This window comes from Phoxinus phoxinus (assembly GCF_949152265.1).
Source record: "Phoxinus phoxinus genome assembly, chromosome: 23".
In the NCBI taxonomy this organism is placed as follows: domain Eukaryota; kingdom Metazoa; phylum Chordata; class Actinopteri; order Cypriniformes; family Leuciscidae; genus Phoxinus; species Phoxinus phoxinus.
Window position 1 is genome coordinate 17,186,962 of NC_136898.1, and position 26,733 is coordinate 17,213,694.

Below are 26,733 nucleotides of genomic sequence, written 5' to 3' on the forward strand. Positions count from 1 at the left end.
AGTTTATAGTGTAATATCAGTGAGCACAGTTGAAAAAAAAGTGATGGTTTACAATTTAAACTTTGTTTAAATATATAGGCCTATTATTATAAACTTCTCTGGGCACTTTAAGATTTTGAATTAGACATAAGGCGTAAAGAAAGGGCTGGAGCGGTTTATGAAATCGATATTCCATCACTAATAATCAGAGTTTTCAGATATGGAGAGACTGTAGGGGATGCGTGAATAATCATCCCTGTCTTTATTATGTACACCAGAGACATATTGAGAGACTGCTGTATATGTGATTGAAATAACGTCTGGTAATGTTGCGTCATCTTCCTTGCTTATCTTGAAATGTCTGCATAGCATCCGTATTAGATTGGAGTGGTTATTACTAGCGTCTCTGGAGGGAGAGTGTTTCAATGTCCAAATGTCCAAATGTTAGAAAAGGGACACTTTCTTCTTCAGGTCATTCCGTTTCCATAGTGACAGACGATCAAATTCTGTGATGGGCATTCCAAATAAGCTCTGGAAGTCTTCTGGAGACAGATGCCTCTATTAAAGACAAGATAACAACATTCAGCCACTTTACAGTAGACGTGCAGTCTAAACCCTAGAACTTAACTTCAAATAATGCAATCAATATTATATGAAAATAAGTCAGCTTATTGTTTCTCACCCAAAATGAGATGAGATACATGGATACCATAATCATAATATTTGTTTAGAAAAGAAAAAGTGTGTCATTTTTAATGGAAACATTTTAAATATATATATTTTTTATAAAAACTTAAAACAATATAATTTGTATTTTATTTAATAAAAATAAAAACATATTAAGAAATAATATTAAGAAAAATGTATATTTGTTTTATTTTATGAAAATACATTCATTTTTTTTACTGTGGTAGGAGTGTTTGGAAAAATGTAGTAATAATAAAAAATAATATTAAAATATTTATATATATATATAAAAAAAATCTATATATATTTAAGTGTTTGGGAAAATTTAATAATAAATAAATAACAATAATTAACAACAATAATAATAAATGAACAATGGAGAATATGATTTCCATTACACGAGAGTAGATGTTACCACTTCATGCTGATTTGAACTTGGCTCTCGCCAAGATAAGCACCAACTAAGACGTAGCTTTACAGTAAACTAATGTGATCCATATGTGTCCATCCATTTACGTTTCCTTCCATATGATGATGTAGATATCCTTCTGTCTGGTATTAATGACTAAAGTGTAACGCTGGTTCCAGATATCAGCTTGTTTTGCCTCCCTGGCGCATCAGAATGACAACCGTCTGGATTGAGCTAAGTAGGGTACATCTCTGGGGTCTTCAAGTGGGCACCTTCCATCCTCAGTGTTTCGTCGACTAGCCCACGACACCTCAAGAGGGCTCGACGGTGATCCTGGCGTCCCAGCATCACCCCCCTCCGTCCCCCACTCAACTCAGCCCAGCTTAGGTACATCAGCGTTTCTTTCTTTCTATTGTGCTTGAGATCCCCAGCCAGAATCTTTCCGTCTCAACCACAGCCAGTTGCTGCTCCTTTCTGCTGCTTCAGATAAGTTCTTCACTGTGCGACGCAACTCTTGGCCCCTGAATCCGACGTCTCTGAGAAACCGGGTTGTAGAGTGTGCCACAAATCCTCGACAACCCACTTCCACTGGGTAAACCCGGACTCTCCATCCTCGCTGTTCCGCTTCAGTGGCTAGTTGAGCATACCGCAGTTTCTTCCTCTCATACGCCTCATCTACAGCATCCTCCCATGGCACTGTTAACTCTATCAGGTGAACAAGGCGTGCTGATCCAGACCACAAGACAATATCTGGTCGAAGGTTAGTGATGGCAATCTCAGGTGGAAAAATAAGCCGTTGACCAACATCTGCCAGCATTTTCCAGTCTCTAGCAGCTTCCAGTTGTCCTGGGCGAGGATTGGTTTTAACACCTTTTCTTGGTGGTTGCTCTCCTGGGCGGAGGAATGTTGTCTTTTGTGTGTAATGTTTTGATGGAACAGGTGGCAACTTATTGGTCATGTTACGCTTGTCTTCCAATGCTAAGGCCAAACATCGCAGCACCTGGTCATGGCGCCAAGTAAACCGTCCTTGGCTAAGAGCCACCTTACATCCTGTCAAAATGTGCCTTAATGTTGCAGGTGATGAACACAAAGGGCATGAGGGATCCTCTCCTACCCAGAGGTTTAGGTTCTGTGGTGATGGGAGAACATCATATGTTGACCTGATGAGGAAACTGATCCTGCTCTGTTCCATTGACCATAGGTCTTGCCAGCCAATCTTGCGTTGTTCCACACTCTCCCATCTCATCCATTCTCCCTGCTTGGCCTGGGAAATGGCCTTTATACACCTCATCCTCTCCTCCTGCTTTTGCACCTCGTTGACTACCAGCTTCCTCCTTTGCGCTGGGGCTGCCTTGTTCCATGTAGGAGGGGCTGAACTGAGACCAAGACCCCCTCTTCCATGCTGAACTTGCCCCATGATGTCACCAATTCGAAGGGCAGCTTTTGCATCTTCCACAGCTTTCTTTGCCGCCCACTTTCTTCCAGTTTTCAACACAGGTGCTGCCTCCCTTACGCATTTGTCGCGTGACTCTACTAATGTCATTTCCAGTCTGACCTTGGCGCACTTAAACTCCTCGGTTAGAGCGGAGACTGGTAGCTGCAGTATTCCTTTACCATAAAGTCCCACTCTGCTGAGGCAGCGTGGAACTCCCAACCATTTCCTGATGTATGAACTGATTAAACCTTCCAGCTTCTCTACTGTTGTCAAAGAAACCTCGTACACAGTCAATGGCCACAGTAACCTCGGCAGTAGACCAAACTGAAAGCACCAGAGTTTTAGTTTGCCTGGTAGAGCGCAGCAGTCTATGCTCTTCAGCCCTTCCACTGCTTGTTGTCTAACTTCTCCCACACGAACTGTGTCCTTTAGATCTCCATCGTACCATCTCCCAAGACTCTTCACTGGCTTCTCAGACACTGTTGGTATTGCCTCACCATTAATGAAGAATGTTTTATCTACTACTTTGCCTTTAATTATAGAGATGCTCCTTGATTTAGTGGGCTTGAATTGCATTCGTGCCCATTCAATGTTATTGGTTAATTTACCCAATAACCGCTTAGTGCAGGCTACCGTTGTAGTCATGGTTGTCATGTCATCCATGTATGCTCGAATTGGTGGTAGTCGCATTCCAGAAGCCAAGCGCTCTCCTCCTACTACCCATTTTGATGCCCTAATGATTACTTCCATTGCCATGGTAAAAGCCAGTGGAGAAATGGTGCATCCTGCCATTATTCCGACCTCTAGGCATTGCCATGTAGTGCTGAATTCTGAAGTTGAAAAACTAAATTGCAAATCTCCAAAGTAGGCTTTCACTAAATTTGTTATTGTCATCGGTACACTGAAAAAATCAAATGCTGCCCAAAGAAGTTCATGTGGCACTGAACCATATGCATTAGCCAAATCCAGGAATGTCACATGGAGCTCCTTCATTTCCTTTTTAGCCGATTGAATTTGTTGCCAGATCACATTGATGTGTTCTAAGCATCCTGGGAAACCTGGAATGCCCGCTTTTTGTATTGAAGTGTCAATGAAGCAGTTATTTAATAGGTAAGTTGACAATCTCTGAGCAATAATGCTGAAGAAAATCTTGCCTTCTACGTTTAATAGGGAAATAGGACGAAACTGACTGATGCTTGTAGAATCTTTTTCTTTAGGTATAAAGACTCCACCTGCTCGACGCCATGCTCTTGGTACAACCTGTTTTTCCCATGCCACTTTCATCAATTTCCACAGAATTCGTAGAACTCCTGAGGCACTCTTGTACACTTTGTACGGAACTCCATTAGGCCCTGGAGATGATGAAGCCCTTGCTTTTTTCACAGCTTGCTCTACTTCTTTCCACTTAGGTGCACAGTCCTCTATTTGGTATTCTGGTGGATTGATAGGTGGGATGTCTGACGGAATTGACATAGGCTCCTGCCTTTTTGAATCTGTATGTGTTTCCTCCAAATATCTCTCCAGCTCAACCTTAGATGCTTTTAGTGTGCCATTCTTCTCACTGGTGAATAACTTCTTTACAAATTTGAATGGGTCTTTATAAAAGTTAGCTCTCGCATGCTCCTTCTTTTTGTAGCGTTTCCGTAGGCGCTCAGCTCTGCGCAATGTTGCAAGCTTATCTTTTATGACCCTTTGTAAGAGATTGAGGCCCTCCTTCTGACTTTGTTCTGCTCTTCTCCATTGCTTCCTCAGCTGTCTCCTTTCTCGAACTAAGCGTTCAATCTCTTGCTGCCGTCTAGACTTTCCAGGAATAGTTTGTACTTTTTCCTTCCTTTTTTCAACTCCAAACCTCTCACTTCCATATGCGTAGATGATGTCCCCAAATTTATCCAGCTTCTTTTCAACTGTTCCACTTAATCTTTCCAACACAAAGCAGAGATCTGTGTTTACTGTGTCCCATGCAGTTTTCTCACAAGCTCTTGGCCATTTAACTCCAGGCTTGTGCCCGTCGAGGTTCTTTTCTCTCTTATGCTGGTTTGTCTGACCGGGTTCACAAGGATCATTAGGTTCATCACTAACTGTGTCCATGCAAGTCCTCCTCACGTCTATGACAGGGGTGCTGATATCCTGCGAACTGTGGTTTGCTTCCTGTCGCTGGATTTCATTCGACTGACTTGACTGACTTCGTAAGAAGTACTGATCAATGCGAGGCCCTTGTCCCTTCTCACTCAAGCATTTCATTCTCCCTTGATGAATCTTCAAACCCCTGACTGTTGTCGCCTTGCTCCAGCCGCAGACACAAACCTGGAGTTCCATGTCTTTGCTAACTGCAGCTCTTGAACTAGTCTTTTGTGAAGTACTCTCCATACTCATATCCGTTTCCGTTCCTAAGTCTTTAACCGTGTTATCCAACGTTGAGTCATCTTCCGCCCCCGCTCTCGCAGACTCTAGGGGTATTTTTCTTTTTGATTTCTTAGAAGCCTTGGGCGGGTGTCTCCAGCATCCTGTAACCACAGAGCTGGATACTGCCGACAAGGGTAGCTAACCCTTACCAGCCCCAATGGGGTCTCTTTCCTCCTGTCAGCTGTCTCTCCAGGCTGTCACAAGGTCTTCCCCTTGTTGCCAGCTGCACTATTCACAGCAGTCACTGGACGTATCCAGATCTTCATGATTTCCATTACACGAGAGTAGATGTTACCACTTCATGCTGATTTGAACTTGGCTCTCGCCAAGATAAGCACCAACTAAGACGTAGCTTTACAGTAAACTAATGTGATCCATATGTGTCCATCCATTTACGTTTCCTTCCATATGATGATGTAGATATCCTTCTGTCTGGTATTAATGACTAAAGTGTAACGCTGGAAAAAAGCATTACACAATTTTATTTATTTGTCGAAGGGTTGTTTGAGAAACAACAATAATAATAAGTATTATTATTATTTATTGAAAACAGTATTTATTTTATTAAAATGTATAATTTTTTATTAGAATTTAACAATTTGAAAATATTAAAGTCCATTAAAAAAAGATGATAACATTTTTTTTTTTAAATATAATTGATCTATTGTAGAAGTGTTTGGAAAACATAATATAATAATAATAATAACTATAGTAATAATAATACTTTAATAAATATTTATTATTCATATTGTTTTATGAATATTCATTTTCTTTTTGAGCTGATAGGTGCACATTTTTAACACTTTGCCTTTCAAGGACCTCAAACTGACTCACTTTTTACTAATGTTAACTAGAGCTCATTTGCGACTTACTTCTAATCTGGTTCTGTCCACACCTGGAGGAAGCTTACTGCGCCCTCTGTGGGTCACAACCAGCATTTCATATGGATATATCTGAAGGGAGAGGTGAGATTTGATGATGTTTTGGGAACATTATATTCAGTACTCATCCTTTTTGATTCATTGGACACAGAAAACAGGCCAAAGGTTTCCTCTAGGGAGAATGTGTACTGCACACTCAGCCTCCAAAGTTTTCAGTTCAATGTTGCCTTCAGTGATAATGCCATATTGAATTCTGCATTCAATGGATGCAAGGCTTAGAAGCAACATGGCTGTGAGTGAATGTATGGCATGGGGTTAGAAGAGAGAAGCAGAGCATGAAAACTTTGGAGGGTCTCTTAAGATCTGCCTCACCTTCTGTTCCAGAATACTAGGAAGAGAGTTTCCTCTGTCCATTCTCCCACTCTGTGTCCCGCCATTCTATGAAGACACCACCACCCCAGCCCGAGAAAATGCCCCCCAGGACAAAGGAGATCAATATGAGACAGGTACATTTAGAGAGGAGGGTTTCATTACATCCATAATAATGAACCAGGATCTTTTGACTCATTATTAAAGGGGTCCTATTATGCTTTTCCACTTGTTCAACTTTAGTTAGTGTGTTATAATGTTGCTGTTTGAGCATAAAAAAGACCTGCAAGGTTACAAAGCTCAAAGTCCACTTTCCAAGAACTACAAAGAAACGGCTCGTTTTGACAACAACGCGATTTTTCCGGATCTTGTGAAGTCGTAATGTTACTAATTCAAATAATCCCGCTATAGAAAACACGCAAATAGGGGACGAGGCCTGGTTGAGCTGCTGCTATGTCAAAGAGACGCTGTTTTTTTTTCACTCTGTTTCCCGAAACTTAAAAAAATATTTTGACCTTCCTAAGGCTGACAAACTTTAAAGGGGTGGTTGATTATGATTTCACTTTTCTAACTTTGGTTAATGAGTAATATTGCTGTTTGAGCATAAAATGCTCAAAGTTCAAAGCAAGGGGAGATTTGCTTTTTTTTTTTAAATGGCTTTTTAAGGACTACAACAAACGGCTGGTTGGACATGTTGTCACTTCTTCTTGTGTCTCTCCATAATTCTCTGACTCCGGTTTAAACATAAAAGGCTAAAAGTTGTAGACATTTTCAGTGCATGTCTGTGTGAGGTAAAAGGACACAAGCTCTTGAAGCTCCGCCCCCTGTGACGGGAGCAGCAGCTCATTTGCATTTAAAGGGACACAAAAACGGTGCGTTTTTGCTCACCCTCAAAAAGTGACGATTTTAACATGCTATATGAAAATATCTGTGGGGTATTTTGAGCTAAAACTTCACATACACACTCTGGGGACATCAGAGATTGATTTTACATCTTGTGAAAAGGGCATTATACCACCCCTTTAATGATTTAATGGAGAACAGCTTCCAGAACCACAACGCATGCCACACACAAAAGCTTCTCCTGAAATAGATGTTGTATTATTTGTAGTTGCGTTTTCTATCAACCGTTCAAATTATACGTTTTATGATGTTGCTACGATGCAACTTCGACCGCCCTTTCGAAAAATTAACCATATTTGTGTGATCAATTACTGTTTGTATTACCATAGTTTTCCGACAAGTTTCAAGATTAAATGGTGTATAGCATCGTATTTATGTCTAAGAAAATTAAAAACAAAAAACACCAGTCTGAAACGTCCAGTGAAATCCGTGCTTGCAAAGTTCTGGACGATCCTCTTGTTTGTTAACATTCTTAAGTCTGAATCAGGCTTGAAATGGTTTTGAAATTGACGCCATCCTTAATATTTACATCTGAGTAGATGAAACTCGCGGTTGTGGTAAGGGGCAGGACATTTCCTGATCACGCGGTGCCAATCACAACACAACGGTGCCAGCTAACCAATCACAGCGTATTTCGGAAGGAGTGGCTTAATCGAAACCGGAACTAAGCGACGCGTTCGGGTCAGACTGGGCAGAGAGGTGCTGTAATAATGTAAAATGTGTGAAAAATAATGTGTTTTTTGAACAATCAAGCGTGAAAGCATATTCTAGTACACCCCAAAAACTAAATCAAGACCTTGTCAAAGGGTATAATAGGATAATAGGACCCCTTTAAACAGTATGTGGTGATCACATGAGTCAGAAGCCATGAGAAAGGAGTGTAAGCTAATGTCAGGGTAAGGATACATTAGTAGCAGGAACAGGATGTGGTTTCCATGTCAGAGCCTGTAGCTGTCAGCAAATTATAAAACCCAAACGCCATGCTTGTTAAATCAAATAAACAAAGTCATCTTACCTGTACACCTGAGGAACATATAAAGAAAAAAAGAAAGATTAGAATGAGTAAAAAAAACAAAACAGAATAATTTAGGAAATATTGAGAAAAATACATTAAGGTGTATCAATATTTGTTCATATTCATGTGCATTTCGATTCAAAATCGTACTCAACTGTATTATTCTGTTAATATAATGTATAGTGGAACTTTAATGCACGATGAGAATCTTGCTTGTGTACACTAACTTTACCTGTTTTTACTTTTCCGTTGTCTGTGGAGGTAAAGTCTGCAGACTGCAGCTATATGCAGAAAGAAAAACAGTTACACACATTAGATACAAAAAGGACTACCGTACATGAACATCTGTGAGATGATGTTTGACACATCTTTAAGAGGGTCACATGATAAATCTAGGATTTTTAGAAAAGTCTAAAAATGTTAATATTATGAAAACTTTGATTAACATTATAGGCACACTCAGGGGTCAGGGGAGGAACATATGATTCAAATGTATAAAAGACCCCTTTAAAGATGAATCTCTCTTACCCTTGTGAGGCCTGTTCGACTGCAAGGAGGTAAAGAGACGGATTTAGTAGCACTGGCTGATGATCCTGCAATGAATGTAAATGAAACATTTAATTATAAGCACAAAAGACATTTCTCTACAGACTTTCTATTCACACAAACGTATTTCATAATTTGAACACTGGGTGTCCTCTGTGACTTGCTTGTTGAGGCAGTGATGCGATAGAAGAACCATTTTTGGTTCCCCAAAGAACCTTTCTTAATTTAAAGTATATTTGAACAATCTAAAGAACTTTTTTTGAATTTATTTTTAATGTTATTTTTATTTAAATGTTTATGTAAACAAAAAGTGCATATTAATGCTAATTTTATTTGTTATTTGCTAGTTTTCAACATAAAACTTCTTGATTGATTGACTTGATTTCAATAGTTGAACTTTTTGAACAGGATTCTGCGATAACCGTGATCATCTGTCACCCTAATCATGAAATGAAATGTTCATGCCATTTCATCTCTAGTTATGATCAACTAAAATCAACTATGATTATGTGTTTTTACAGTATAATATGCAAAGTACAATTTTCTATAAAAAAATAATAATCTCTGATTCTGTTATTTTCTCTGACATTTAAAGGCGACATATATAGGCCTACAAAAACTCTTTTAGGTCTAAAACAGTTTGGATAGTTGTTAGTATGAGAGTTATGAGACATTATTTAAGATATTTAAGTATTTATTGTAACATGAGTAGCTCTTGGCCACTTTCATTTTTATAAAGTAGCTCTCAAATGAAAAAAGGTTGGAGACCCCTGGTATAGAGCAATACTCTAATGGAATTAGTGGGCTAAAGTCAGTCACACCACCTCGACTTTCTTCCAAATAACGCACATTTAATTCATAATAAAATAAATACAGGTAGGCCTATAGTTCTTGCACATTTTTGTTTTTCTGAAATGTGGGAAATGGCTAATAAAAATAGGTAATACAAATCGATTATTTGGTCACCAAGGTGAATTGGTTTAGTCTTGACTTCTGGTTGTGACTCGTGAGTGACAGTGTTGGGGGGATGGGAAATAATGTTGGTTGTGAAGGATTTGTGCAATTGAGAAGATGAAAAGGGTATGTATGGACTTATCTAACTCTGGGGGATACGGTGAATAAGCTAAAGTCCCAAAAAGTTGGCGTGTTCCTTTAAGAGTGTATCCTTTTTGCATAAAAAAACCAAACAAATCCTCAAGCACTTCACTATGTTGAAGTGCACCAAGAAGACTAAAACAGACGTCACATACCCAAATGTATGTTTGTCCCATCTGGCAAGGAACGTGTTTTTCTGCGGATGAGCCCTGATTTCTCTATTTCCTCCTTCAGGATCAATTTTCCCAAGTTGGACTGTATCTGAAAAACAAACAGCCCAGTCATGATTACAGAGCTCCATTAAGCGCTTATACTTCCAGCACTCCCTTCCATTTAATGGCCTGAAAACAAAACACTTCATCATCTAGCCTTAGAGAAAATATTCTGATTTATTCTAGGCAGACAGACAGTCGGTGAGGGATATTAATTTGAACAGGATTTATTGATATGGGGCAGTGAGTCCTGCTCCAGACAAAAGCTGCTTTCACCTTCTGAAGTTCCTGTTCCTGGAGTCTCTTTGCATCTTCAGTCAGGTCCTCAAACTCATCGTCCTCCATTGGTTTTCCCTGCTCGGCTGCTTTCTTTCTCCACTCGATCTCTGTGAGGAATTGACAGATTGTAAAAAAAGTGTATCGCCCTTGAGTGTGTACCAACTAAGGGGCTTTCGCACCGGGTAGTTATAGGAACTAGAGACCAGGGGAGTCCCCCGAGAACTAAATGTTCCCCCAGGACCATTTTCCTTGTTGCATTCGCACCGGCAGTCGGATCTTTGAAGTGACGTAAACGTTCACATGCGTGGTCTACAGTTCAAAAGTTCACATACGGTTCAAAAGTTATTAGTGCAAATTTGGACAGTTGATGGCACTAAAGGGATTGAGTTAGAGAATTTTTAACGTATATGCTAAAAAGTTAACTACTTTCTGTAAGTCTGCATGCTTCTCTAAAGATGCAGTGACAGAATGGGGAAACAATGCCACTTGTGGAGCAGGAGACCAATAAAATGTCATCGTGTACTGTCCAATGCGACAGAAAGATGAAAGCTGGTGAGCATTTACCCATAGTAGCTAGAGAGGGTGGACAGGGCCAGTACTCGGTCTCTATCTTTGAAGGCTGGTTGGGATCGGGTGCTTGGGCTGCTGGGAACTTGGAGGACTCAATGATGCCATCCTGTTTATTATGAGACATTCCAGTCTCTCTTTCTGAGGACAGGGAGAAGATAAACATCAGGATGTTACCAGTGAATCTGTCCTTACACCTGGGAAAACCAGCAATTCATGATATATAACAAAACACATTATAAATGAACAAATACCGTGTTTGTAAATTGGAGGTTTCTTATAGTAGATGATGCCACTATCTGAAACATGAATGGATGTACAGTTACAACACGTTTGAATGATTATGAAACATTGTGGTATAAAATGAACACAGTACCTGGCCTGTGGAAGTGCTGCATGGGGCCTTTAGAGGCAGGGCTGATTTTGCGGAGCTGCACCGTGGAGCCCATGTTGGACCCTCCTGGAGACCCCTGCTCTGGCCACTCCTTTGACTCTTTTGAGGCAAATATCTGAAGAAACAGGAGAGTTGCATATACCTTCTATTAGTCTGGAATGCTAATAATGAAGCGCTGGCTCATGGTAATATAAATTCATGTTTCAATCCCGAAGTTAAGAGTGGACACAATTTATGCACTCAGCATGTTAACAGAAGCCAGCCAGACCATCATATTTCACTGCCTGCATCAATAATATGACACTGCAAACTCATGCTTTACTGTAAAATATGCTAACGGAAGTCAGAAGCATAGAGAGCTGTTTGATTCCACTGTGCAATGTTCTAGAGTAAGTTAATTTAATTAAATAGCAGTGCACAATATTACAATTCTGGCTGACATCAATATGCTAATTATTTTCAGTGAGTTATTCAAATTCAATACATTTTATTATTTTATAAGATAATACACTAAAAACTAAAATGAAAAATATAGATAATACGTGGATAATTCTTTTGATATTTGCTAAATAATGATTTGTTGAATCATGTTTTACACTACAATAATGTGAATTAAAGACATTAATAATAATTGATCATTTAATAGTTCTATATTACAAGAATATTATAATACTACAATATTTTATGAAAAGCAGTATTTATTATAATAGAAATTACTAATATTTATCAGTGGAAAAAGACTACATGTTAATTATTATAAATAATGTTAATTAATAGATTTAATTAATCTTCACATACAATATTTAAAATATTACAATGCAACACTATTATATGATAATGAATAGTATTATAATAATAAATTAATAAATATTATATCATGTTAAAATTCATGACATTCAAATTCTATCTGATTACAATATGCTGCTAATTATTATAAGTGTCCAATATTAAAATTCAATAGTATTTTGATAAATAAATAAAAAGAAATATAATATGGATAATACGTGGATAATTATTTAGCTATTAGCTAAATAATGATTAGGTCATATGTCTGCACTGAAATATAGGTGAATTAAAGACATTAAATTAAATTATAATAATATTATTAATTCAATTTTATATGAAATATTACAACAATATTATAATACTATAGTATCGGCCAAATATTGTGCTATCCTAACAAACCATACATCAATAGAAAGTTTATTTATTCAGCATTCAGATGATGTATAAATCTCAATGTAAGAAAATTGACCCATGTGACTGGTTTCGTGCTCCAGGAGTAGTACAATTTTACAATCTTACACAAAATCATTTCCTGAATCCTCAGCTTTCGGGGATGTCCCCACCAATCTCAATATAAAACCTACGCCTCTGCTCCAGGGTCACATATTATTAATTATAATGAATAAAATTTCATATAAAATTCAATATAATATGGAAAATAAGCGGATGTCTTTAGTGTGAATTAAATTATACTAAAGTACACTGTGCCATATTCACGCTAGCAAGCATAAGTAAAATACAGAACCGAAACTGAATGTCATTTAAAATGGCGGCGTCATTCAGTTAATTGAGTGTCTCAGTAAAACGATCACATGTGAAGTGTGCAGGAAGATAAGCGTGCTAGTTAAAGCTAAAGCGACCGTGGTGTCTCACCTCAGGGGAAGGAGGCGGCGAGATAGAATGAGGTGACATTGATCTCTGTAGAGACAAAACAGAACACACACATACAGCGCATGCTTCGTCTTCAAGGCCTGACATTCAAATGCCACTTTTACACACACAAATCATTTAACATGCATAACAAAGCTTGACTAATAACATTACATCTCACCATTATATTCAGCTTCCTGTTTGCCAAAACACATATATTGATTCTACTTTAAGTGGAAGCTGTAAAACGTACAATAGCTCTTCTCAATGAAACAAAGACTCGATTGGTTCTGTCCTGACCTCTCTGCTTCTGGAGAGACCCGTCCGATCCAGGGCTGAGATATTAAAATGCGGCTCGTACACCATCAGATCGGGCCGTTCCACCTCAAGTATGGCTTTGTCTTTGGGAATGGCGGCCAAGTCCTTATATCCAATGACCTGATTGTCCATCCGTGCCTTTGGGGAGTTAAACAGAAAGAGGCTGAGTTCAGTTTGGCGTGAAAGAAGCGGTTGTCCTCTGAGATGGCTCACGGGGTTCCTAGGAACTGGGATATTGAGCATGTGCTTTATGGCAGATAACAGAGCGGAATGTGTTATCTGTGAAACTGAAAGCCAGTTTGACTTACCACAATAGAGGTGGCCGGGGATCCAGGAGCACTCGGACCCCGGGAAGACGGGGCCGTCCCTGTCTGCAGCGGTGGAGCAGATCAAAAAGGTCAGAGGTCATAATTTAACCGCTCCTATCCAATGACATGTCGTTAATGAGAAATAAGGCCTATATCTAATATCATCAATCAAACTGATGATGTCTGTCACTCGGCCACGCCCCCTTTCCATTCTCACTAAGGGAAATAAACCCAGTGCAGATATGATCATGCTTTAATGGGTTTACTTTGACAGAAATATAATATAGATTAGTATATATGAGAATAAAAAAATACAAATAAAAAGCTATACATATTTCAGAAACCCATAGTGTTTGGAGATGAATGATTCATGGCAACAAGATGAAATTAATTCAACATACTTTACCTTCTGCATGACTGAGGACAACTATAAAACTCCTTTCTTTGTTCTTCCAGATACACAGATCTGCAATAAACCATAAAAAAAAAAAACACAAACAAGTTAGGTTACGGTAGGTAGGTTACTGTAGGTCTCTTGTAGAAGTAACGTATTTGTTACCTGGATATTTTCTTACCTGCATACCAATTTCCAGTGATAATATATATTATTTGAATTATGTTTATTTTACTTTATTAGAATTTAAATTATTATTATTATTGTAAGTTTTCTTAAAATAAGTATTCTTACTAAGGCTGCATTTATTTGATTAAAAAGTACAGTGAATATTGTGAAATATTTTTACCTTTTAAAAATGATATTCAGATTTTCTATTTGAATATATTTAAAAATATAATTTATTCCTGTGATGGCAAAGCTGAATTTAAACAACTGTTGAAAATTGTTTTTTATTTTATTTTTGATTGAAAACTGTGATACATTCCAGGATTATTTGTTAAATAAAAAGTTATTAATACGAGCATTTATTTGAAAACAGAATCTTTTATAACATTATAAATGTCACTTTTGATCAAATTTCTTAAAAAACTAAATTAAACATTGTACCTCTTACTTAGAAAATTTAATGAAAATTAGCCCATGATTTACACCCTCCAGCCATAGGTGTATATGACTTTTTTTCTTTCAGATGAATACAATCATAGTTATATTAAAGGGGTGGTTGAGTATGATTTCACTTTTCTAACTTTAGTTAGTGTGTAATGTTGCTGTTTGAGCATAAACAACATCTGCAAAGTTACAATGCTCAAAGTTCAAAGCAAAGGAAGATATTTGCTTTTAAAGAAAAGGATTACAACGGCTGGTAGGGACTACACTACATTCTTCACCGGTTGGTGACATCACCAACCCTAAAATTTACATAAACCCCGCCCCCTGAACACGCAGTCCATGTTGAGAAGAGGGAGAGTTGTTGTAGTCGAGTACATTTGTGAGTCAGCTCAAACTTTAGCATCTGTCTTTTCACATGCAATAGAAAGTCACTCTGTGTGCATCTCACAACAGTTCCTATACGAGCGATTTATAGATTATCATGACAGAATATGCTAAGTGAAGATAGTGAACGCCACATCAGCAACATAATTCATCAACCAACCATTCAGAGACTGTTGCATTCATGTTGTCACTTCTTCTTGAGTCTCTCCATCTTTGTCTGACTCAATTTAAACATAAAAGGCAGAACAGTTTCTGTCATTTTAGTGTGTGTCTGCCTAACACACAAGAGCTCTTGAAACCCCGCCCTCTGTGTTGGGAGCAGCAGCTAATTTGCATTTAAAGGGCCAGACACACAACGGTGCGTTTTTGGGGTATTTTGAGCTAAAACTTCACACACACTCTGGGAACATCAGAGACTTATTTTACATATTGTGAAAAGGGCATTTTAACACCCCTTTAAAAAATGTAAATGCTCTTCCTAGCTTTATAATTGCAGTGAATGGCCATTTCTGTTTTGAAGTCCATAAAAGTGCATCCATCCATCATAAAAGTACATATATCCATCATAAAAAAACCTCCACATGGCTCCGGGAGGTTAATAAAGGCCTTCTGAAGCAAAGCGATGCGTTTGTGTTATAAAAAACATTAATGTTTAAAACTTTATAAAATAAAATAACTAGCTTCCGGCCAAACAACTATATGGATTCCACTTAAGTCTAAAGCGCAACTTATGCGAGTAATGCGATGTACTGCTGATATTTACGCTATGCACTACGCTACTTCCGACATCACAAGTTGCGTAAGTTGCGCTTTAGGCGTGAGTAGACTGCGTATGGCCGGATGTCTACGTGAATATGTCTAAATATGAATATTTTTCGTGCACAAACTCATCGTTTCGTTTCAGAAGGCCTTTTTTATGATGGATAAATGCACTTTTATGGACGTCAAAACAGAAATATGCTAATACGGGTCAGTCCTTCAGTGGGCGTGGGCGGAGCATGAGCATTATGACATCATAGTGCTCAGAAAATCCAAACGGCTTGATTATTGAGAGCGTTTAGAGTTTTTGAGGATTAAAAAATTTTTTTTTTCATTGTATGGTGTTGTGTCCACACTTTTACACATTTATATGCAACCACCATATAAGTGAATGTTGCACCCGGTGAACCCTTTAATATAACTCCGATTGTATTCGTCTGAAAGAAGAAAGTTATATATATACCTAAGTTACGGCTTGAGGGTGAGTAAATCATTGGCTAATTTTCATAAAGTGAACTACTCCTTTAAATCAAGTCTTAGTATTGATTGCTTCTCAAAGAAATTTTGTAAAATCTTCAAATGTTGTATATTTAGATATTTTTAGTGGAAAAATATATTTCCCATACTTCCGAAAACATACACATTAAATTGGAAATAGAAAGTTGGTCTTGATATTCTGCTATTAGCTTTGATCAAATCATAAGTAAAAAATAAATAAAAACAACATTGTGAAATTCAGATGAGTTCAGAATTTAATTGAAACATCCCATTAGCAGACTCCATCTCCGGAGCGTTCCTGAAAATCAGTCCGAGCTGATCCCCCTGAGGGTGTTCAACACACCCACTCATATCACACATTTCATGTCATCGCCCACCACAGGATATTTGGATAACAAGGTTATCCACACACGTATCTTCTGCACTGTATTCAGAGATGCATCTGTTACCTAGAACCCTATAGGGTGCTCGACTCAATTTTAAAGGACCCTCTATGGAGAAATGTCTTAAATGATTGCATAATACTTTCATGTTTAATGGGTTATTTAATTACATTTATTTCATTTATTCAGTTTTATTCATTTTAGAACTCCAACTCATTTTATTTCAGTTAGTTGCTGAGGCAACAGTTTTTCATCTAATATTTCTATTTTATTTTAGCTTTATTTCAATTAAAAAAACAATCTTTACTAGTTTAGTTAACAATAACAACACTGATTCTGTGACACTTTTAACACTTGCCTCCATCCCAAACAGCCCGACACAGCAGCACTGGCTCAACCAATAGCACGAGATGAGGGTGGTACTATCTTTTTTCCCAAATATTGGAAGAATTTCCTTTAAAAGCTGCTGTCAGTATGACTAAACATGAAGAAAGCAGTTACACCAACCGTCTGATCTCCAATAAGAGGATCAGTGGACTAATGTCTTTATGAAACGAGACATTAATTCATTAGACGCAGAGACATCCTGTTAGTGTGGGGGAGGGGAAGTGACATCACGATTGCTCACCCAATTTCACCATGAGCAGAGAATTGTCCACATAATTTATCAGGTTCCAGCATCGGAAAACAGCAGAGAATTATACGGAGTACAGCAGAGAATTATACGGAGATGGTTTCGGGTTGGCAAACGTTAATGTGCTAATTAGTTTTAAAGGTAATTTCAACTTCATATGAGCCTTGAATATTTTATGACAAGAGCATAAGTAACACACAGGGTACAAGCCTCAAGGCGTTTTGAATCCATTTCCTTGCATTAAAATAGCTGACAAAGATGCTCTATTTGCAAAAACAGCTTTTTGATATAATAAAGTTCACTCGGGGTAATGCTAGAGCTTTTTCGTTCCGGTTTGTTTTGACTGCTCATGTGTTGCTTCAGGGGAAAAAGACACAAATGTCAAGGGAAACGCATAACATTTACGGGCAAATATATAAAAAAGAAAAAAATGTCTGGGTCATATTTCACCTCAAAGTCAAAAGAAAAAAAATACTACCGGTAAATTAAATTCTATAATAAATAAACTATTTCACACAAAAAAAAAAAAATATGGCAATGTGACATTGTGACCCAACTTCTCAATACTGCAATATAATTTCAAATTAAAAGCTTTAATTAAGTACTGCAATAAAATTTCCAATTAATGTTATTGCATAAAGTTATTGTTATAAATAATTATAACAAAATACAGAAATATAATTTTAAATGATAAAATCGAATTATTATAAACATATTTAAATACTATAATTACATAAATCTTACTAAATCAAATAATTAAAAAATATATTAAAATAAACATTATTTTAGTATGGCTTAACACTTCTGAAACATTTATTAATCTCAACTAATGTTAATTCCAACATTTACGGTACTAACATATTATTAAAATCAAAAGTTGGACCTGAACTGAACAAAGAGGAATAAACAATGTAACAAATGTATGGCACATCGCCAGTTATTGTTAGTGAACACATTAACTAATGTGACCTTATTGTAAAGTGTCACCCATTTTCTTTTGCTTTTTGATAATCCAGACAAGTTTTCTTGGCAGTTTTAAGACACCCTTAAACAGCATAATAAACCTTCCCTTTTCTGTTTACTCTAAAGCCAAAAATATTGATCTCTTTTAAACCTCCATGTTTGACAGAACCAGAGATAAATATATTTTAGCACCAAACATCACTTCCTTTCCTCAGCCATAGACATCTGTCCCTGCTGGTTATAGGGTTAGCGATCGGCTCGAGTCAGGTTTACTCTGGCGTGAAGGACATGTGTGTGTGTGTGTGTGTGCTAAAGACGTGATTGATCACCCTGAGCACATTGTAAATGGCCTGTCTGTCCTCTGAGACGAAGGGACCCATGTGCATCAAGCTCCCTGTAATCCAAGTTCAATCTGGCTAAGAAGAGTCCCTGAGCACCAGGCTCAAATAAAGTTTGATTTAGTGCTGATTCACATGCCGAGAAGACAATTCAGCACTTAAACAATTGCTTGACATACTGACCAGTTACCTACTGTGTGGAGATGTCATTGTGTTTTTGTGCTGTGAACTCCAGGATATGCTGGTGCACATTAAAACGGAGCCATTTGCTGTTCCAGCGGGAATCTGATAGCACACATCACCTCAGAAGGTATGAGAACGTTTGGAGATTTTCTTTCACAGTGAAGGTCTACTACTGCAAAACTATCTGCCATCTTTTGTTAATAGTCATAATGGCCATTATCAATACAATATTGATCTTATTAGAGGAAATCAGAGACAATGTCAAAAACATTAACCAAGTTAATCTTAATAGCATACAGAAATAATAGTGGTGCAGGGCTTTCCATTGGCTTTTGGATTAGAAAATAAAAGCTTATGATTCTTGCACATTTTGTTCATCTTGATAATCTTCACAAATTAACATAAATTATGAATTTTGAAGTGTAAAAAGCTAAACACGGGTTATAAACAAACTACACCACCGCGGTCACATGACAAGGTCACCATCACTAAGCTTCCGACAACTCTTTCTTTCTTTAAAAACACTGAAAGGTCTGAGTTATAACAGTTTGCGAGAGCATGGTTATAAACACAATGAGGCTGTGGAAGCCGACTAATGTTTATGAGTTTATCTGTCCGTCCTGATGACATTTAATGTTCCGACAACCTCTGTAATCCCATTTAACCACAGCAACTGCAAGACAAGTAAAAGCTTTTTAAAGGGGTGGTATAATGCCCTTTTCACACGATGTAAAATAAGTCTCTGATGTGTGTATGTGAAGTTTTAGCCCAAAATACCCCATAGATATGTTCATATAGCATGTTAAAATTGTCACTTCTTGAGGGTGAGCAAAAACGCACCGTTTTTGTGTCTGTCCTTTTAAATGCAAATGAGCTGCTGCTCCCGTCACAGAGGGCGGAGCTTCAAGAGCTCCTTTTACCTCACACACACATGCACTGAAAATTTCAAAAACTTTTAGACTTTTATGTTCAAACCGGAGTCAGAGAATGATGGAGAGTATCAAGAAGAAGTTACAGCATGCAACAGGACATTTCTGAATGGTTAGTTGATTCATTTATGTAGCTTATGTCTTCAAGTCATTGATTAGCATATTCTGTCATGATAATCCAATATTTGTGTTCCCGGGGGCGGGGTTTATTTAAATTCTAGGGTTAGTGATGTCACTAACCCGGGAGGAATGTTGTGTAGTTCCTACCAGCCGTTTGTTGTAGTCCTTAAAAAGACATTTCTTTAAATTCTTTAAATCTTCCTTTGCTTTGAACTTTGCAGATGTTGTTTATGCTTGAACAGCAACATTACACACTAACTAAAGTTAGAAAAGTGAAATCCTAATCAACCACCCCTTTAAAAAAACGACAAGGGGGTATTACTGATGCATTTTATATCGTAGAGTAAAACGTGAAAATATCTTGAGCTTGCGTTCACCAGACCTTATTTCGAGCATTTAACAAAAAACCATTAAAAAATATACATCGACTTCAGGATGATGAAAACCAAAGTTGCAAAAATGAAAACTTGTTTTTGGGTTTTGGCCTACAAAAATACATCATCAAATGTCACAAAAAAATACATAATCAAACGTTGTTGCTTTTATGCAGAATTCTTTATTTTAGCGGTCAGAAATAACGTAGCAGTCAGTGGGACAGCTGACATTTGGACTTTTACTCACTGTCATGGATCACTGTTGAATTTTGTTTCAATTAAAAAAATTTGATCAACTTTGATATTGCGACATTGTTTCAACATAGCCTATTATTTCTACAAAATCTTGTTCAAATTGAAAGTATTTTGATTTAAGTATTTGAAAAAAAAAAGTACTATTAAATGTGGTTTCAATGCTTATTTTATTTTTTCAATTTTGAAACAACCTTGAATGTTGGTCATTTTTTTCTGACTGGCATATTATAATAATTTAAAATGTGCTAATACTTTCAGCTTTTCATTATTCATAACTAGAGGTACAATTGACTTTGACCTCAGTCACAGCCATTATAAATGAGCATCTATAATTCATGTTAACTTTGTGGAACACAAAATAAGATATTTCGAAGAATGTCGGTAAACAGTTTCCATACTATGGAAGTCAATGGGGTCCAACTTTTTGGTTACCGAAATTCTCTAAAATATCTTCTTTTGTGTTCAGCAGAAAAAAATAAACAGGTTTGGAACAACTCGAGGGTGCGTAAATGATGACAGAAATTTCATTTTTGGGTGCACTATCCCTTTAAATAAAAATAATGAGCAACAACTTTTATTAACTTTAAACCAACAACCTCTTTTAACCAAAAACCTATAGATACATTGAATACAATGAAATAAAAATTATTAGCAACAACAAAATATACTTTAAATGATAGCCCTCAGATATTAAGTAGCTAGGCTGCTAATTACTATCGATACACTTATGGAATTCATCTATTCCATTGCACTGAGAACATGAACTGGATTCAATAGTACACTGTACTACTACAAAGTACGCTGATCAACCACAGAAAAGCTTAAATGATCTACCATTACTAACGCTACTCTGTAAAAGACAGCATAGTGTGTCAGACCGGTAATGGGCCTGCTTCAAGCATTACTGAAAAAAGTGTGTGTTGATAAGGAAGCCAGGCAGTGCACTTACGAGATCCAGAGAATGCCCTTATCTCTCATCGGAGAGGTTTAGCATGAGTAATATGATTCTTATTCACAGCAAAATCTTAAATCAGCATTTGTGTCTGAAAACTAAACATCTGACACAGTTGTTAAAGGGATAGTTCACCCAAAAATGTAAATTCTGTCATTTACTCATGCACCCTCAAGTTGTTCCAAACCTGTATGAGTTTCTTTCTTACGTTGAACACAAAAGAAGATATTTTGAAGAATGTTGGTGATCAAACAGTTGACGGGGGACCATCGACTTCCATTGTTTTTTCCTACTATGGAGGTCAATGGGGTCCATTAACTGTTTGATTACCAACATTCTTCAAAATATCTTCTTTAGTGAAAGAAACTATTACAGGTTTGCTTGCGGGTGAGTATTATGACAAAATGTTCATTTTTGGGTGAACAATCCCTTTGAATTTCTATTGTTTTAAAGATGTTTAAATATTTTTACTGGAAGACAAGACAAAAATACTGATTAAGAAAATTATCAGAACTCTTCCAACACCATATAGAGGCAAACAGACCAGCTTTAGCATCATCACAACACACTTCCAAAGCATGTGCATCAGTGTTTGAGAGTTAAAGACACACGCACGCACACACACAAACACACACACACAGTCTGGTTTACCATCTATGTGAAGACTCTCCATAGACGTAATGGTTTTTATACTGTACAAACTGTATATTCTGTCCCCTTACACTGCCCCTATCCCTAAACCTGCCCATCACAAGAAACATTCTGCATTTTTACATTTTCAAAAAAACTCATTCTGTATGATTTATAAGCATGTGTACCCATGGGGACCTCAATTTAGGTCCCCACCGTGACACGAGTCCCCATGAGTCTGTGTGCATTCAGTTTAAGTCCCCACCGGGATAGAAAAACAGGTACAGGTACAGGTACAGACACACGTACACACACGAATTTTAAAAAAAGTTGAATTTTAAAAGGAAAATATCCACATTTTAATCTGGTCTTGAATATAAATAATATATATTTTTGTTTTTATCGAAGTAAACAGAAGAAACCAGTGATAAGTTTATGGTATGAAACAACTTCAAAATAAATGATATATTGCATATTTAGGTCAAACTGCAGGACCAAGCACCAAAAATCCATAGCTTCATAAAAAATGTAAGAAATTAAATTAAGGAAGGGATCGCTGAACCAATCATAATTAGTCTGAAAGGAAAGGGCAAAACAAGCCACAATACACACCAGGATTCCACCTCAGCTCCAGCTCTGTGATGAAGAGGAAATCCTACGCTGAGAGATCCAGACTTCCTGTCATCCTTCTCCCACTCCTCATCGTCTCTCTCTCTCTCTCTCTCTGCACGCTGTCTAGAAGACCCACCCACTTCTCTCTCCACCCAAACTGAAAAGCACTTATCTCAGCAGACCAAGAGCAGCCAACGCCCAATCAGACGAGTCGGTTGCGTCACCGGGGCAACGCTCGGCTCCGTCTGAAGAGAATTCTCAACAGCGCCGATGGATACAGGATCCATTACCTTGGCGAGGCCTTCCGGCTCCACTGGGAGCGCGATGTGACGGGCAGAGGAGCTGGGGAGCTTGTGTTTCTGGCTTGACATAAACAGCCTGAGGAAGCCCTCCTCTTGAAGATCTTTCTTGTTTGAACAATGGCCATGCTGCACATCACGTCCCAGAAAACTAGCCCTTCCTAACTCCTCCCCGTCACGTCTGATGTGCCGCACGTGCTCAGGGCAGACATATTTCTTTAGGCTTAGTTTTATTCTGCATGTAGAGCTATCCAGGTCAGAAGCCTGGGGGTTTAGCAGAGCTCTGCGTTGTCTTGACTTTAGTTCAGTCAACAATCCTGTGAAGATCAGACCAGCAGAGAGACTGACTGCTGGATTTGCTGGATCAGATTAGTGTCCCATTGATTAAACCTTCTCAATGTCCACTCTTAGTGAATCGCTTCACTGCAAACTGAATGACAGGAGGACACCGTCAGTGTCTTATCACAACTCTATTATACATACATTTTTACAGCCTATTTTGCAGTTTTAGGACAGGATAGAAGACCAGACATGGAAGAATAGAATAAAATATGACAGAAATGAATAGAATATTACAGAATAGAAAAAGAATAGATCTAGACCATAAATAAATAAGGGGGAAAAAAAGAATAGAATAAAATAGAATAGAATATGTCTAAAGAATAGAATATGCCATAATAGAATAGAATGAAATAGATCTAGACTGGACAGGAAAGAATAGAATCGTCCTAAAATTAGCAAAATAGAATAGTATATGACAGGAAAGAATAAAATATGACAAAAAATTAATCTAATATTACAGGAAGGGAATATATCTAGCATAATAAATGAATAAGGAAAGAATAAAATAGAATATGACAGAAAATAATTGAATATGCCATAATAGAATAGAAGGAAACAGATCTAGACTGGACAGGAAAACCCCCCCAGAATAGAATAGTCCTCAAAACTGCACAATATAAAGAACAGAATATGACAAAGTAAAACAAAATAGAAGGGAATATATCTAGGCCAGACAGGAAGGAACAGAATAGAATAATCCTAAAACTAAAAGAATAGAAGGACAAAATATGACAGAACAGAAGCAAATAAAAGAGAAGCGAAGGGAATAGATCTATACAAGACACAAAAGAACAGAATAAAATATAACAGAAATTAATAGAATATGACAGAATAGGGGGAATATCTAATAAGGAAAATTAATAAGGAAAGGAAAAAATAATAGAGTAAAATAGAATATGACAGAAAATAATAGAATATGCCACAATAGAACAATAGAATAGAATTAAATATATCTAGACCAGATGAAATAGAATAGACCTAAAAACTTCACAATGGAATAAAATAGGAAAGGAATTAATAGAATATGGCAGAATATGACAAATTGACAAACCCTAAAAACTGAAAAATAGAATATGACAGGGGAGAATAGAACATGACACAATAGAGGAAAGGAGAAGGGACCACACAGGAAATAATATAATGATAGAAAAGTCCTAAAACTAATAGAATATGATAGGAATTAATGCAATATGGTAGAATAGAATAGAGTGGAAAAGAATAGCCCTGCCCTAAAAAGTGCAAAAGGAAACAGAACAGAATAGACCAGACTAAAATAATGGAATACATCCAGCAGGCAGAATGGAAAGAATTGGACTAGATAAAATTTCTCTTCAGAATTGACTTTTCATGCAAAGTGGATCTAAATGAAACAGACAGCAGATGACCTCCTCTTCCTGCACTAACTGGATTTATAATATCCAACAGACGATCAGCCTGCTTTAAGTGTTTCATTACACAGCATCACATCTGTCTCTCGACCATCATGGGGAATATGAAATAAATGCTTATTTAGCGACAGGTAAAACCAGCAGGGGATCTGCCGTCAGGAACTGGACAGTCTCAACACTCCTTACAGCCTTTTCTCTGATGACGAGAAAGCCTTTTCACTGCCACATCAATGCTGTCAGTTCAGACTGTGTGATCATGAGGATATGTGACAGCAAATTGCTCCTTTGTTTTGTTTTCGTGTGCAAGCAATCCTTCTATATTTCTACAAATATGAATCAGAGCGTTATTATATTACTCAAACACTGGTACCTGTAAAACAGGTCTATACACTAATATGAATAATTATTATAATTATCATCATCATTGCATATTAAATTAATTCTGACAACCAATGAAAAATAAGAAGTGCTCCTCAGAGAAAACCCTGCAGGAGTGAGGTATCCTTAAAGGAAGCAGTGGTTTCCTGTTGCTTTAGACAGGGAAACGCGCGGGGACGCGCAGCTGTATTCGGGGGCGCGCAGCTGTATTCGGGGGCGCGACTTTTAGTGCCAGCAGTGAGACTTGCTGTTTTCCTTTCTGTTTTCTCCGTTTGCTGTTATTTCGTGACGCTTGTAGGGTACAAGTAAATGCAATTCGCAAATAAATCAAACAAGCGTTTATATATCTCGGACATTTAATTGAATCAATTTGTTTTAATTGTACGACTGAGTCATGAATAATAATGCGTAGAGGCCCATACACAGAACATTCATATTTAAGGTCTGTCTGAAGTCAAGATTCTGTTGAAGGTTACAGCTGTACATGGCCAACAAAACGATACATTTTATTTTAAAATCGTTGAAAAATCCCAATCTGACGTTTTTCAAATAGAACTGATTTGAAATTGTCCTCTGGAGATCGCGAGACTCTGTGCGTGTAGAAGGACAAGTGACCGATGATGTAGCCTACAACCTCTACCGATTATCATAATCGAGTACGGAAAAATATTAATACATCCATCATACAACAACAAACATGACTACACATCAGTCATTTGAACATTTCTCTGCACATTTAACTCCACTGCATCCCAGCTATATGATGAGAAATAAACATTTCGCGTGCTCGTACCTCAGATTTTAAAGCAGCGGTTTATTCTGTCCGTTCCGTCCAGAGATGCAGAATTTCAAAGGTCTCTTGAACACTCACTCAAGATCATTGCGTGGATTACGCGTTCACATGCTCGTGCCACATTGGCCGTGGCTCAAACACCAGTGAGCTGCCTACCTAGACCGCATATTGTGCGTCATAGTCGCTTTAGGCGTCAGCTGACTCGGAACGCGCTAATAAATCCCCAAAACGCGGGCTGTAGTTTTTGAAACACAGCCGCTGTGGAGGAAATGTGCGTCTGAAGCATCTTTTACAGTAAATGGCCAGCCAATGAGAGTAAAACAACTGTAGGCTACTACTCAAGACGGGACCGTCCTGTTCCTTTTAATAGGGCACTTATTCCTGATGTAAACCTCTCTTTAAACCTATGCAGTATTAGGCCTACTACAAGGGTTTGTGCTATTTATCAGGTAGGCTACTTCTGGGATTATTATTAAGACTTCTACGTTTCACATTATTCAAAATTTGCAAGTCGACTCTTACTTTAGTATACACCTGATAGGCTACCTGAATAACACAAGGTATTTAAAATAAAATAACTAACAAACACGAATGTTATAATCGATTCTCACCACTAGAGGGCGCGGTAAAGCCTTTTATTATTATGACAGCTACAATACATTTTATATGAGTAGGCTACATTTTATTTCACATGAATTCTAATACACTAATAGCTCGCTTAAAAATATTCTATTCTATTCCTTCCTGTCTGGCCTAGATATAATCCCTTCTGTTTTCTTCTATTGTGTCATTCTATTTCTTGTCATATTCTATTCTATTCTGTTCTATTCCCTTTTGTAATGTGTAGGGCATGGCTATTCTATTCTACAAAATTGTATTAATTCCTATTATATTCTATTCATTTTAGGACTATTCTATTCTTTCCTGTCTGACCTAGAGCTATACCCTTCTCCTTTCTTCTATTGTGTCATATTATATTATTTCCTGTCATATTATATTTTTCAGTTTTTAGGATAGGGCTAATCTGTTATATTCTGCCATATTCTATTCATTCCTT

At 37.4% G+C, this 26,733-nt stretch overlaps 1 protein-coding gene across 3 annotated transcripts; it reads right to left on the bottom strand.

The window, feature by feature from the left end:
* Window positions 1-47: 47 nt before the first annotated feature.
* On the bottom strand, window positions 48-25,987 carry dmtn (dematin actin binding protein). 3 transcript variants are annotated; one of them, XR_013796218.1, is made up of 15 exons: window positions 25,677-25,987; window positions 13,863-13,922; window positions 13,457-13,519; window positions 13,131-13,286; window positions 12,834-12,878; window positions 11,157-11,289; window positions 11,035-11,079; window positions 10,778-10,921; window positions 10,211-10,320; window positions 9,878-9,983; window positions 8,610-8,674; window positions 8,305-8,362; window positions 6,167-6,232; window positions 5,786-5,866; window positions 48-537 (listed from the first exon to the last, which is right to left on the bottom strand). XR_013796218.1 is itself a non-coding variant. In XM_079600553.1 (15 exons), the coding sequence occupies exons 2-15, from the start codon at window positions 13,869-13,871 to the stop codon at window positions 424-426; spliced, it is 1,197 nt and encodes a 398-aa protein (XP_079456679.1). In that variant the 5' UTR covers window positions 13,872-13,922; window positions 22,477-22,613; the 3' UTR covers window positions 48-423. The 3 variants fall into 3 exon arrangements, 2 of the variants coding, with proteins under 2 accessions (XP_079456679.1, XP_079456678.1); XM_079600553.1 differs by lacking the exon at window positions 25,677-25,987 and adding an exon at window positions 22,477-22,613 and having other exon boundaries at window positions 8,303-8,362; XM_079600552.1 differs by lacking the exons at window positions 48-537; window positions 5,786-5,866; window positions 6,167-6,232; window positions 25,677-25,987 and adding exons at window positions 7,939-8,089; window positions 22,477-22,613 and having other exon boundaries at window positions 8,314-8,362.
* Between the last annotated feature and the right edge of the window lie 746 nt (window positions 25,988-26,733).